Here is a 13,905-nt window from a genome sequence, read left to right as displayed (position 1 = left end):
AAGCCAATTTGGTACTCACAAATGATACTACTTATGTTATCTTAGAATATATTGCTAAATAGTCCTTAAATTTCTTCCATTCTTCTTGGTATTCCTCCTCCTTCTGTTCGCAGATTCTATCGGTCAGGTCGGCCAGCTCCAGAAAATTCATCATACAATAAATTTGCTTTTATAAATTTATAAATAAATTTTCACCGACTCAGCCCCGGACACACTGACCAGATGCTTGGAAGCTGTGACTGGATGGTTTCGTGGGAGCCGATTGAAACTAAATCCTTCGAAGACAGAGGTCCTATGGCTGGGTTGGGATGGCATGGGGATGAGGGACCAACTCCCTTCTCTTGCGGGGGCCCAATTAGTGCCAGTGCCTTCCGTTAAGAGTTTGGGTGTAATCCTTGACGCCTCCCTTTCCATGCAGGCGCAGGTTACAGCAACAGCCAAGGCGACATTTTTCCACCTTCGCCGCATCAAGCAGTTGGTCCCTTACCTTTCCCGCCCCGATCTGGCCACAGTGATCCATGCGACGGTCACCTCCAGGCTTGACTACTGTAAGTTGCTCTACACGGGGCTGCCCTTGAAGCTGTCCCAGAAACTCCAGCGGGTGCAGAATGCTGCAGCGAGGCTCCTCACGGGGTCCCTGCCATGGGAGCATATTCACCCAGTGCTTTTCAAGCTGCACTGGCTCCCGGTGGAGTACAGGGTCAGATTTAAGGTGCTGGTTTTGACCTTTAAAGCCCTTCACGGCCTAGGACCCTCGTACCTACAGGATCGCCTCTCCCGGTATGCCCCACAGAGAGCCTCAAGTTCCATAAATTGCAACACCCTAGTGGTCCCAGGCCCTAAGGAAGTTAGATTGGCTTCAACCAGAGCCAGGGCCTTTTCAACACTGGCTCTGGTCTGGTGGAACGCTCTGTCTCATGAGACCAGGGCCCTGCAGGATCTGATTTCTTTCTGCAGGGCCTGTAAGACAGAGCTGTTCCGCAGGGCTTTTGGCTTGGAGCCAATTTGATTCCCTCCCTCCCCCTCTTTCTTTTTCCTTTCTCCTCCTGCAATGAGGCTACATTTTAATATTTTAATGTTTCAATATTTTAATGTTGTATTTTAATTTTGTTTTTAAGTTGAAATCATTCAACTTGTTTTTATTATTGCTTGTTAGCCGCCCTGAGCGCGGCCTTGGCTGGGGAGGGCGGGGTATAAATTATTATTATTATTATTATTATTATTATTATTATTATTATTAACATAATTCCTTTTCAAACAACTATCCATCAATTGATTCCTCCCACAAATCCACCCCCCTTCCTCTCTCAGCAACACCAACGAGAAATCTCTGCAGCCCTTCAGGTGATTTCTAGACACGTGTGAGAAAAAGTCTCCCAGCCCCCACCCCAAAAAAATCTTCGGTAGGGAGAGAGAGAAAAAAGGGGGGAGAGAAGGGGGGAATAAAAGGTTTGCTGAGGGGTCAAGAGGCGAGAAATTGGAGTCTGGTCCTGCCACAGGTTGGGGAGAAGGAGGGGGGAGGCTGTCCCCAATCTGAAAACACTGTGCTCCTCTTCCCTCCTCCTTCGCCATCCCCTCCCACCGCTACTGTATCTCAGAGCAGCTTGTTATTGTTCCTGAGGAAGACGAAGAAGAGGTGGGGAAGGGATAAGAGACACCTTTCTCTCCCCTCCCCCTTGACGCGCAGCATAAATTAATAATGCAGAGTTTTAAAGAATAAGAGCTTTACTGGGTTAAAATAAACTTTTTCATAAACAACATGGTTCCAAACAGTTTGACTCAGATTACATACTGACTCTGCTCACAGCTGAGGCAGACAGTCTCTGACTGAAATCTTACAGAGAGCACAAAGAGAAACTGGCTGCTAAGTCACATGTCAGAGTGACTCAACAGTTAGCAGTTAGGCCTGAATAACTTTAGCTGGGACAGAACTGAACAGCAAACAGCTCAGCCAGCCTGCTTTTATAGGCAGCCAGCTGTCAACATTGTAGCAACAACAACCCAAGGTTTCCCGCCTAAAGTGGACCTGAGTGAAAACTACATACATGATACTCCTTTTGGCCAGGGTGAGAACTTCAATACATAACACCCCTCCCCACCGAGATAAGGCATTAGTTACAATCATAGCGGTTCCATTACATACAGCAATACCCTTATGGGTTTCAGTAAGGCACATAAGCATATTGACCCTATTCACCATACAGCTTTACATGTGCAGTTTGTCTAGTGAATATAGTCTTTTAAATATGCTGGGCGCTTGGAAACCCTGCTGGATCACCGAGGGCCAGTACCAGAGGTGGCCTTGCGGATTTCCTGGGCGGAGAGTTCAGCAGCTTCTGAGGCCACGGCCTCCTCAATGGCTTTCTGCAGCGTGAGGTCTGGCTTGGCAGGGAGACACCGTTGCAGATGGATGTCCCGGACCCTGCAGACGCATCGTCTGAGTCTCGGAACTCGCAGTGCATTGCAGCCTGTCGGAGGGCAGCAGTGTAGTTGTTAATTGACTCCCCCTCTGCCTGGTTCCGGTAGTAGAACGCATGGTGGGCAGCAATCTTGGACGGCTTTGGTGTGTAGTGGTTGCGGATCTTCTCACTTTGGGGCCACAAAGGCTGAGGAAGAGGCCCTGCTTCTGATCTACAGACCCTCTTGTAAGCTCATTTGCTTGGAGGTAGCAGTCGAACCGAGCGAGGTAGGAGTCCCATGATTCAGAGGCTGGGGCAAACGGCGGTAGAGGCACGAGTGAAACCATGGTTCCTATGCCGACATGGAGGGCGATGGATGGAACACAGTGCTCTAGCCAGAACAGTCAGCTCTGAATTGGTTCTGCTCCGTGATTTCGCTCAGTGTTTCAGCTCCGTGTTCAGCTCATCTCAGAGGGTAGCTGCGTCTGGCTGTGCTCTGATGTCCATCAATCCCACCTTCGTCGCCAGTGTTAAATAGTGGGTAGACATAGCAGACAATGCAGCGATGTCTCCAAAGCAGCTCTTTATTTGTAAGCTGGGACAGAACTGAACAGCAAACAGCCGGCCTGCTTTTATAGGCAGCCAGCTGTCAACATTGTAGCAACAACAACCCAGGGTTTCCCGCCTAAAGTAACTGACGTGGACCTGAGTGAAAACTACATACACGATACTCCTTTTGGCCAGGGTGAGAACTTCAATACATAACAAAATTAAAACAATTTAAAAGAGGAGACCTCTCTGCTGAGCAGCCGCAGTCCTTGTGAAGGCCCTGCCCCAAGCCAGGTGGAGAGAGGGCCAGGGCAGGTCCCTTCAGGCCCTCAGCAGGCAGTCCTCTTGGGCAATGGCAACAGTGATTTTGAGCTCCAAAGACAAAAATATGACCCAGGTATAAAAGCTGGAAGTCCTCTCAGGACATAAGTAAATCTGGGAGTAATGTTCATTTTGAGAGCATGCATCTTCCCCCCAAGGGTAAGGTTTAATGGTTCCCACCATTAGTGAAGCCTCTTTTATTATTTCATTTATGTTTACTGTTACTAACTGAGTTATATCTCTTGGTATTATCAGACCTAGATATTGAATAGATTTGATACAAATCTGGAATTGGTATTGCTTAAATGAACGAGTAATTAGATTTTCACCTATTGGCATCAATTCCAATTTGGACCAATTAATTGAGTATCCTGATATTTTACCCAAATCATCCGTTGCGTTCATCAAATTAGGAATACTAGATTGAGGCTTTGAAATAAGCAGAAGTCTTTCATCTGCAAATAAAACCAATTTATATTTAAATGGCAAAGCCGTGCCAACCACCCCCAACTTGGACAGCCGCTCCAGAAGGACACTGTGGTCAATGGTATCCTTCAGGATACCACTGAGACGTCAAGGAGAATTAACGTTTCCTCTGTCTCTCTCCCAACATTGCCCAGGAAACCACAAATCTGCACCAAACTCAAAATCTGGACCACCCAACAAAATCAAGTGAGGTTTTTCCTCCACCAACACCCACAGATTCAATTGCTAGGGTGGATAGCCCAATCTCTCTCCTCTGTTGTGGAGGCTACAGGGTTCTGCATTCCTCATGGGCTATGATCTGCCGGAGTTAGAATCCTGTGCTGTTTCACATTTACCAACTGGTTTGCTGCAGATCCAGGGTTCTTCACTTGCACTGCTGGCGCTAGCAACACCCTGATGGTTTAAGTAAGCATATGTTCCTCCTCCCCGAATTTTAAACCTAAAAAGCAATAGAAGGTAGAAATAGTATCCCTGAGAATAAGTATAAGACCATGCCACAGAAAAGAGACCCCCAGCGTATGTGCAGGAAGCCCTGGAAGCTAATTTTCACCTGAAGAATACTGCAGAAGACAGATTCATTCATATTAATTTAATACATTTAAATTTAAGATTACGTAATCTTGGCTCCCCTTCATGGATCACTTCCTTGCCGTGGCAAAGGGGCTTGAATAACTCAGAGAAGCTATGAACTATGCCGAGCAGGGCACCCAAGATGGACAGGTCATAGTGGAGAGTTTTGACCAAACGTGATCCACCTGGAGCAGGAACCGGCAAGCCACTCCAGTATCCCTACCAAGAAAACTCCATGGACAAAGACAACAGGCATATAAAAGTTATGACACTGGAAGATGAGCCCCTCAGGTCGGACGGCATCCAACATGCTACTGGGGAAGAGCGGAGGACAAGTAGATTCAGAGCTGATGAAGCGGCTGGGCTAAAGCCGAAAGGTCGCTCAGTTGCGGATATGCCTGGAAGCAAAAGGAAAGTCCAATGCTGTAAAGAAAAATATTGCATAGGAACCTGGAATGTAAGAACCATGAACCTTGGTAAGTTGGATGTGGTCAAAAATGAGATGGCAAGAATAAATATTGACATCCTGGGCATCAGTGAACTAAAATGGATGGGAATGGGCAAATTCAGTTCAGATGACCATCATATCTACTACTGTGGGCAAGAATCTCGTAAAAGAAATGGAGTGGCTCTCATAGTCAACAAAAGAGTGGCAAAAGCTGTACTGGGATGCAATCTCAAAAATGATAGAATGATCTCAATACGAATCCAAGGCAGACCTTTTAACATAACAGCAATCCAAGTTTATGCACCAACTACTGGTGCTGAAGAAATTGAAATTGACCAATTCTATGAAGACTTACAACACCTTATAGAAGTGACACCAAAGAAGGATGTTCTTCTCATTATAGGGGATTGGAATGCTAAAGTAGGGAATCAAGAGATAAAAGGAACAACTGGCAAGTTTGGCCTTGGAGATCAAAATGAAGCAGGGCAAAGGCTAATCGAGTTCTGCCAAGAGAACAAGCTGGTCATCACAAACACTATTTTTCAACAACACAAGAGACGACTCTACACATGGACATCACCAGATGGGCAGCATCGAAATCAGATTGATTATATTCTCTGCAGCCAAAGATGGAGAAGCTCTATACAGTCAGCAAAAACAAGACCTGGAGCTGATTGTGGCTCAGATCATCAGCTTCTTATAGCAAAATTCAAGCTTAAACTGAAGAAAGTAGGAAAAACCACTGGGCCGGTAAGATACAATCTAAATCAAATCCCTTATGAATACACAGTGGAAGTGAGGAACAGGTTTAAGGATTTAGATTTGGTGGACAGAGTGCCTGAAGAACTATGGGTGGAGGCTCGCAACATTATACAGGAGGCAGCAACGAAATCCATCCCAATGAAAAGGAAATGCAAGAAAGCAAAGTGGCTGTCCAACGAGGCCTTACAAATAGCGGGGGAGAGAAGGCAAGCAAAATGCGAGGGAGATAGTGAAAGATACAGGAAATTGAATGCAGATTTCCAAAAAATAGCAAGGAGAGACAAGAAGGCCTTCTTAAATGAGCAATGCAAAGAAATAGAGGGAAACAACAGAATGGGAAGAACCAGAGATCTGTTCAAGAAAATTGGAGATATGAAAGGAACATTTCATACAAAGATTACCATAATAAAGGACAAAAGTGGTAAGGACCTAACAGAAGCAGAAGACATCAAGAAGAGGTGGCAAGAATACACAGAGGAATTATACCAGAAAGATATGGATGGCTCGTACACCCCAGGTACATCCTGGAGAGTGAAGTCAAATGGGCCTTAGAAAGCACTGCAAATAACAAGGCCAGTGGAAGTGATGGTATTCCAGCTGAACTATTTAAAATTTTAAAAGATGGTGCTGTTAAGGTGCTACACTCAATATGCCAACAAGTTTGGAAAACTCAGCAGTGGCCAGAGGGTTGGAGAAGATCAGTCTACATCCCAATCCCAAAGAATGCTCCAACTACCACACAATTGCACTCATTTCACACGCTAGCAAGGTTGTGCTTAAAATTCTACAAGGTAGGCTCAAGCAGTATGTGGACCGAGAACTCCCAGGTGCAAGCTGGATTTAGAAGAGGCAGAGGAACCAGAGACCAAATTGCAAACATGTGCTGGATTATCGAGAAAGCTAGAGAGTTCCAGAAAGACATCTACTTCTGCTTCATTGACTATGCAAAAGCCTTTGACTGTGTCAACAACAGCAAACTATGGCAAGTTCTTAAAGAAATGGGAGTGCCTGATCACCTCATCTGTCTCCTGAGAAATATCTATGTGTGACAAGAAGATACAGTTAGAACTGGATATAGAACAACTGATTGGTTCAAAATTGGGAAAGGAGTATGACAAGGCTGTATATTGTCTCCCTGCTTATTTAACTTATATGCAGAATTCATCATGCGAAAGGCTGGGCTGGATGAATCCCTAGCCGGAATTAAGATTGCCGGAAGAAATATCAACAACCTCAGATATGCAGATGACACAACATTGATGGCAGAAAGTGAGGAGGAATTAAAGAACTTGCAGCAGAGATCATAGAAATTTTGCCTGAAAGCCATCTAGCTTTGGCAGGAAAGAACCTTTTAATGAGGGTGAAAGAAGAGAGCGCAAAATATGGGTTGAAGCTCAACATAAAAAAAACGAAGATAATGGCCACTGGTCCCATCACCTCCTGGCAAATAGAAGGGGAAGAAATGAAGGCAGTGAGAGATTTTACTTTCTTGGGCTCCATGATCACTGCAGATGGTGAGAGCAGCCACGAAATTAAAAGATGCCTGCTTCTTGGGAGAAAAGCGATGACAAACCTTGACAGCATCTTAAAAAGCAGAGACATCACCTTGCCAACAAAGGTCCGTATAGTTAAAGCTATGGTTTTCCCAGTAGTGATGTATGGAAGTGAGAGCTGGACCATAAAGAAGGCTGATCGCCGAAGAACTGATGTTTTTGAATTATGGTCTGGAGGAGACTCTTGAGAGTCCCATGGACTGCAAGAAGATCAAACCTATCCATTCTTAAGGAAATCAGCCCTGAGTGCTCACTGGAAAGACAGATCCTGAAGCTGAGACTCCAATACTTTGGCCACCTCATGAGAAGAGAAGACTCCCTGGAAAAGACCCTGATGTTGGGAAAGATGGAGGGCACAAGGAGAAGGGGATGACAGAGGATGAGATGGTTGGATAGTGTTCTCGAAGCTACCAGCATGAGTTTGACCAAACTGCGGGAGGCAGTGGAAGACAGGAGTGCCTGGCGTGCTCTGGTCCATGGGGTCATGAAGAGTCAGACACGACTAAACAACAACAAATCTTGGCTCAGGACCCCAGCAAATGGTATAAAAGCCCCTGATTTCAGAAGAAGAGTGGCGATCTTGACATGAACCATTCTGGAGCATGAAGATGGGCTTTGAGCCTAACTAAAGAACCGTCAGCCAGCCTGAAGAAACGGAGATATCCAGTGGCTGGAGAGGACATGCAAATGAGCCTATTATATCCCTATATCTCTGCTTACCGTATTTTTCGCTCGATAACACGCACCTGACCATAACACGCACATCGTTTTTAGAGGAGGAAAACAAGGGAAAAAACATTCTGAATGAAACAGTGGATGTATCATTTTTGTGCTTCATGCTGTGGCCACAGACATGTGATCTGATGGTGAATTTGGGGTGACCCAATGCAAAAATCCTGAGAATCCCTGTAGATCCATGCTTTGTAACCACGTTTTTGCACCATTGCAGCCCCAGGCAACAGTGGGTGTGTGATTTTGGGGGGGGGGCAGGCTGTAGCCATGGACATGCTATGTGCTCTGATGGTGAATTTGGGGTGACCCAATGCAAAGATCCTGAGGATCCATGTTTTGTAACCATGTTTTTGCACCATTGCAGCCCCAGGCAACAGTGGGTGCGTGATTTGGGGGGGGGCAGGCTGTAGCCATGGACATGCTATGTATCTGATGGTGAATTTGGGGTGACCCAATGCAAAGATCCTGAGGATCCATGTTTTGTAACCACGTTTTTGCACCATTGCAGCCCCAGGCAACAGTGGGTGCGTGATTTGGGGGGGGGCAGGCTGTAGCCATGGACATGCTATGTGATCTGATGGTGAATTTGGGGTGACCCAATGCAAAGATCCTGAGGATCCATGTGGATCCATGCTTTTTAACCACATTTTTGCACCATTGCAGCCCCAGGCAACAGTGCGTGTGTGATTTTTGGGGGGCAGGCTGTAGCCATGGACATGCTATGTGATCTGATGGTGAATTTGGGGTGACCCAATGCAAAGATCCTGAGGATCCATGTGGATCCATGCTTTTTAACCACATTTTAAGTGGGGAAGGAATGAAAAATACAGAATGGACAAGGAGCACAAGAGGGGTGTGCAGAGAAGCAGCTGGCTAAGAATGCAGGAGAGGGGTATAACGGGAGGGAGGAAAGGAAGGCAAAAGTTTTCCCTCACCTACCCACCCAAGCCAGCCAGCGCTCTCTCTCTCTCTCTCTCTCTCTCTCTCCCTCTCCCTCTCCCTCTCCCTCTCCCTCCCTCCTGCATGTTTTCAGCAGCACCGGAGCACAGAGACGACACTCTGCTTGCCTGGAGGGGAGGGGCTTTCCCTGCTCTTTGTTCCGTTTGAGCAAACACAGCAAGGAAACAGAGGAGGGTGGGCAGTAAGACCCTGAGGCAGAATGCAGGAAAGCAGCCACTTCCTCTTTTCAGGTTTCCCTTCTCCGAGACGCGCGATTTGATTTTTGCCTGATTTTTTTTGCCATTTGGCTCCAGGGACCACACATTCGCTCAATAACACGCACAGACATTTCCCCTTCCTTTTTAGGAGAAAAAATCTGCGTGTTATAGAGGGAAAAATACGGTATTATTCCTTTGCTTAAAATCTTTACTTATTGTCTATAGTGGTATCTCGGGTTACATATGCTTCAGGTTATATACGCTTCAGGTTACAGACTCTGCTAACCTCGGGTTAAGAACTTTGCTTCAGGATGAGAACAGAAATCATGCTCCAGAGGTGAGGCGGCAGCAGGAGGCCCCATTAGCTGAAGTTGTGCTTCAGGTTAAGAACAGTTTCAGGTTAAGAACGGACCTCTGGAACGAATTAAGTTCTTAACCACTGTACCACTGTAAAGGTACCACTGTAAAGGATCTCTTCACTCAATGGTCTGTCAGTCCTCCATCCAGTGAGGTCCAAAGAACCTGTTTTCCCTTGCCTAGTGGTTGCCCCCAGCTGGGGTGGCTATTGAGCAAGGCAGCAGGCTGAGAGGGTATTGGCTCCACGCATGCCCTCGCAACTGGCAAGGCATAGCATTTGGGTGGCATATATTAAGCTTTATGTGTAAACCAAGATGGATGTAATGATTGTATTGTTCATGTGAGCTGACGTTTTGCAGGGGGTTAAAATTCCCCCTTCCTTTTGTCTCTTCCTTCAAGGATGAAACTAGGCTGTATTTCAAAGACCCAGTTTGGCACCCCACCACCAAGCATATTTGCATACACACACACACACACACACACACAGGCTGGAAGACTCAATGGCACTCCTCTGGAGGCTTCACCTGGCACTAATTCCTGCCTAGCCCCACCCCACCCCATAGCCATGTCTCTGCCCTCCCTCCTTAATAAATTCACAATTTAAAAAACATCAATGTATATATTTTAAAGAATTTTTTTCCAAAAGCAAAACATTCTGCAAAGCCCGGCCATTTAAATGGCTGGTTCTGCCAAATTTCCAGTTTCTGGACTTTGGCATTTGTTTCTTGACACACAACAGGGGAAAAAAAGATCTCACCCGTTATTGAAAATGGTGCCATCGATCCATTTCCAAGGTTCCTGGTCATCCATCCTTTGGAGACCAATCCAGTGGTCAGCACGACCTTTGTATCGTCTCAAGAAGTTCTTAATAAAGAAAAGAAGTGTGAATACATTTCCAACCCTCATCCAAGTGGAGAATCAACTCCATTTGGGGCTGCAGACTCTGCTCTGCATCTTTCCACTCACCATCTCCTCTTCAGAGTCAATCACAACCAAAGAGGCATCGAAAGAGGCACAGTAATTCTGGCTAGAGGTCCAGTTTCCTTCACTCTCTGAAAAATAGTAACATTTTCTTTGGTAGCCAATCCAGCTGTCCGGACAGTACTCAGTTGGAGTGGAAGGAGAAGGTAGGGTGGTAGGCAGTACTTCACAACTCCCTATTGATAAGAAGGGTATCAGAAAGTGAGACAGATTACTATCTATATCTTATAAATAAATAAAGGTAAAGGGACCCCTGACCATTAGGTCCAGTCGTGGCCGACTCTGGGGTTGTGGCATTCATCTCGCTTTATTGGCCGAGGGAGCCGGCATACAGCTTCCGGGTCATGTGGCCAGCATGACTAAGCCGCTTCTGGTGAACCAGATCAGCACACGGAAACGCCGTTTACCTTCCCACCAGAGCGGTACCTATTTATCTACTTGCACTTTGATGTGCTTTTGAACTGCTAGGTGGGCAGGAGCAGGGACCGAGCAACGGGAGCTCACCCCGTCCTACCAAAAATAAAGGTCAGGCAGCGTACTCCACTCATCACCATCATCTTATTCATATGCTGCCTTTTTACAAAAACAATCCTGCTTAAAGCAGCTCACAACAAAGAAAAAGGAAATACATCTCAAAATCAGGCATTTCATAACTATATATCAAAACAACATAACTGCAAATATAGCACACAAAAACATTGCATGAAGAACTCAGCATCTCCAGGTTGACAATCTTTCAGAGCCACTGCTAGTCAGATCACAAGTCGGTTGGGGCTGATGAGATTTGTAACCAAACAACATCTAGAGGACATCTCATTGGTTGCCTGGGAAGACAGTACTCAGCAAGAGGGACCAAAGGTTATAGAGCAAATGATCTGCATGCATACTATTTCTGGTTCCACCCACAGCGTCTCCAGGTAGAGATCCCTGTTGGAAACCCTGGGCAACCACTGCCAGGCAGTGTAGACTCAGCAGGAGCCAAGGTGATGTTCAGATGGTGGGAGTCGTAGACCAACAGTGTCTAGAGGGCACCCAATGGGCTACTCCCAGAGACAACGCTGGCCAAATGGACTAAAAGTCTTGACTCGGGATAAGGGTCCTTCCTCTGCATGAGGAACAGATTGGGTAAATTAGGGCAGGAGGGAGTGCAGGAAACCTAGGGCCCATCTCTGTCCACAAGCCCAGGAGGCTGCAGAACATGGAGCAGCTTCTCCCATGGCTGCCACACATCCAAAGCCAGTTAGGTCCCTACACCTGATTCCTCATAAGAGTTGACTCTCCCTGAGAGGAGCATTGAATCAGAATTGTGTCCTGCCATGACACAAAAGATTTACAAGAAAGCATAAGGAAACTCAGGGAAACCTGAAGGACCTGTCAGATTCTTAAGTAAGATGATGTGTGGATAACATCACTGTGCAATTTAGTCACTAGGTGGCACTGGGCTTAATCTTATGTGCTAGGAGGCTTGTAGCTGTTCTTCTTCAGATATTATTTTGTAACAGCTTGACCTACAGAAATAAGTAATATTCATGCTCCTTCTGGTTTAGGAGAGATAATAAAGTTATTGTCTAGCTTCCTTACTAGTCTGCCTTACCATCTTAAGCCTATATATATATATATATATATATATATATATATATACATATATTCTTTATTAAACATCACCAGTGCAACACATTATACCAAATATAATACATATAATACATATACTTAAGCCTACTTATCTGGAAATAAGCGCAATGGTTTTCGATTCTGAGCAAGCACACTTATGGTTTGTTTGTTGATATCCTGCACATACTAGACAAGGGATGGGATGTCGTTGAATTCCAACTCCCACCAGCCCTTCCCACTTCCCTTCCAACAAAGGATTGATGGAAGTTGCAGCCCAACTACGTCAGAAGGGCCAGTTTCCACACCCTTATTCTTAGCGCTCACAAATGCACACATCAGTACAGGCCTTTTCATCTGGTGCTGGAATTCTTTTAAAACAAGCCGCTTACACAAAAGTTTCTCTGTGGGACATACCAGGAGAGGCGGTCCCGTAGGTACGAGGGTCCTAGGCCGTATAGGGCTTTAAAGGTTAAAACCAGCACCTTAAACCTGATCCTGTACTCCACCGGGAGCCAGTGCAGCTGGTATAGCACCGTAAGGAGTCTCGCTGCAGCATTCTGCACCCACTGGAGTTTCTGGGTCAGTCTCAAGGGCAGCGAGTTACAATAATCCAGTCTGCAGGTGACCGTCGCGTGGATCACAGTGGCTAGGTCAGGGCGAGAGAGATAAGGAGCCAACTGCTTAGCTTGGCGGAGATGAAACAAATGCCGCCTTTGTTATAGCTGCAATCTGCGCCTCCATGGAAAGGGAGGTGTCGAAGATTACACCCAAACTCTTAACGAACGGTGCTGGCACTAATTGTGCCCCCACAAGAAAGGGTGACAAATCCAGGCAGCACTCACCTTGGGGCCTGCAGCGCGCCCGAGCCATGTGAAGGCTCTGCTGCTCAAAAGGTCCACCTGCTGCCTCCCCAGCTGTAGGATGACTGAGGGGGAGGAGGCAAACAGACTCCTCGGAGCCCTGCGAACACCTGGCCCCGCCACCCCGGGCACCCAATCGGATTGCTCCGCCGCTGCCCACAATCACCTGGTAAACAACGACAATGCTACTGCCAAGAGGCCAGCATCATCCCAGCCCACCAGCTGCTCTTGCAATAAGGGCACCAGATTGCAGAAGGCTGTTTATATCATTTGAAATGTAAGCATCTCTGTGTGCATATTGGTCTATTATTACAATAAACAAAGACTACATTAACTGAATGTGGGCCCCCATCCGCAACTGCTTCCAGGCTACCTCAACTGAATAACAATAAAGCTATTCTAGCTGCTGAGGAGAGATTTTTGAGAACAGGTGGCCTGTAGAGAAGCTGGCAAAATGGCTCTTCACTTACTTGATAAAGCAATGCTGCCCATGATGGTGGTGGAAATGATCAGAATGACATTAAGCACCAAGCTCAAAATTTGTAGTTTAAAAGGAAGTTTCTCTTTTCCATTTTTGCACAAACCTGCAGAGGGAAATAAGGTGTTAATGTGTCCTTGGTTTCAACAAGATGCCAGAGAAGTCCTTCTAGAAACTCCAAAGTATCTGGAGGGCTCCAAGTCTACCAAGGCTTGGGTAGTCCACCCACATTGAAGGTGTGAGTTGAGGTTGCATCACAGCAAGATGTCATACCACTCAACAGTCCTGATTTATGTGGGACATCCTGGAATTACAGAAGCCAATCCTGACTTCTGAATGAATCCAACAATGTCCCCTTTTTTTAGTCCGGTGCTCTGGTGCAGATCAGCTGGGGACCAAAAAAAGAAACGTCCTGATTTTGGTCAGTGGGATGTTGGAAGAGTATGAGATGAACCAAGTTCACCTGTGGCATCATGAAGCCCATAGGCTTGGTGCCTCCCACCACAAAGTCAGCCAAGTGGTATGCCTTGGTGCATGGCTGGCGAGTCACCAGTTATTTATTTTATTAAAAAGTATTTACATGCCACCATCTCCTAAACTATCAAGGTGTTGCACAATAATATTTGTACAATAAAACAAAA

The 13,905-nt window shown here is 46.1% G+C and overlaps 1 protein-coding gene across 1 annotated transcript in view; it reads right to left on the bottom strand.

Moving 5' to 3' along the window:
- The window catches only part of LOC310757021 (C-type lectin domain family 2 member G-like), a 119,439-nt gene that overhangs the window by 85,153 nt on the left and 20,381 nt on the right, over positions 1 to 13,905 (bottom strand). The window contains exons 3-6 of the mRNA XM_083602107.1: positions 13,257 to 13,370; positions 10,301 to 10,491; positions 10,092 to 10,198; positions 4,096 to 4,194 (exon numbers count right to left, since the gene is read on the bottom strand). Coding sequence (XP_083458233.1) covers positions 4,096 to 4,194; positions 10,092 to 10,198; positions 10,301 to 10,491; positions 13,257 to 13,370 — 511 coding nt within the window. The remainder of the gene's footprint in view (positions 1 to 4,095; positions 4,195 to 10,091; positions 10,199 to 10,300; positions 10,492 to 13,256; positions 13,371 to 13,905) is intronic.

The sequence above is a fragment of the Podarcis filfolensis genome, assembly GCF_964270895.1.
Source record: "Podarcis filfolensis genome assembly, chromosome: 2".
NCBI classification, from domain to species: domain Eukaryota; kingdom Metazoa; phylum Chordata; class Lepidosauria; order Squamata; family Lacertidae; genus Podarcis; species Podarcis filfolensis.
Note: the sequence above shows the minus strand (reverse complement) of the source record. Positions and strands in the feature narration are given on the sequence as shown.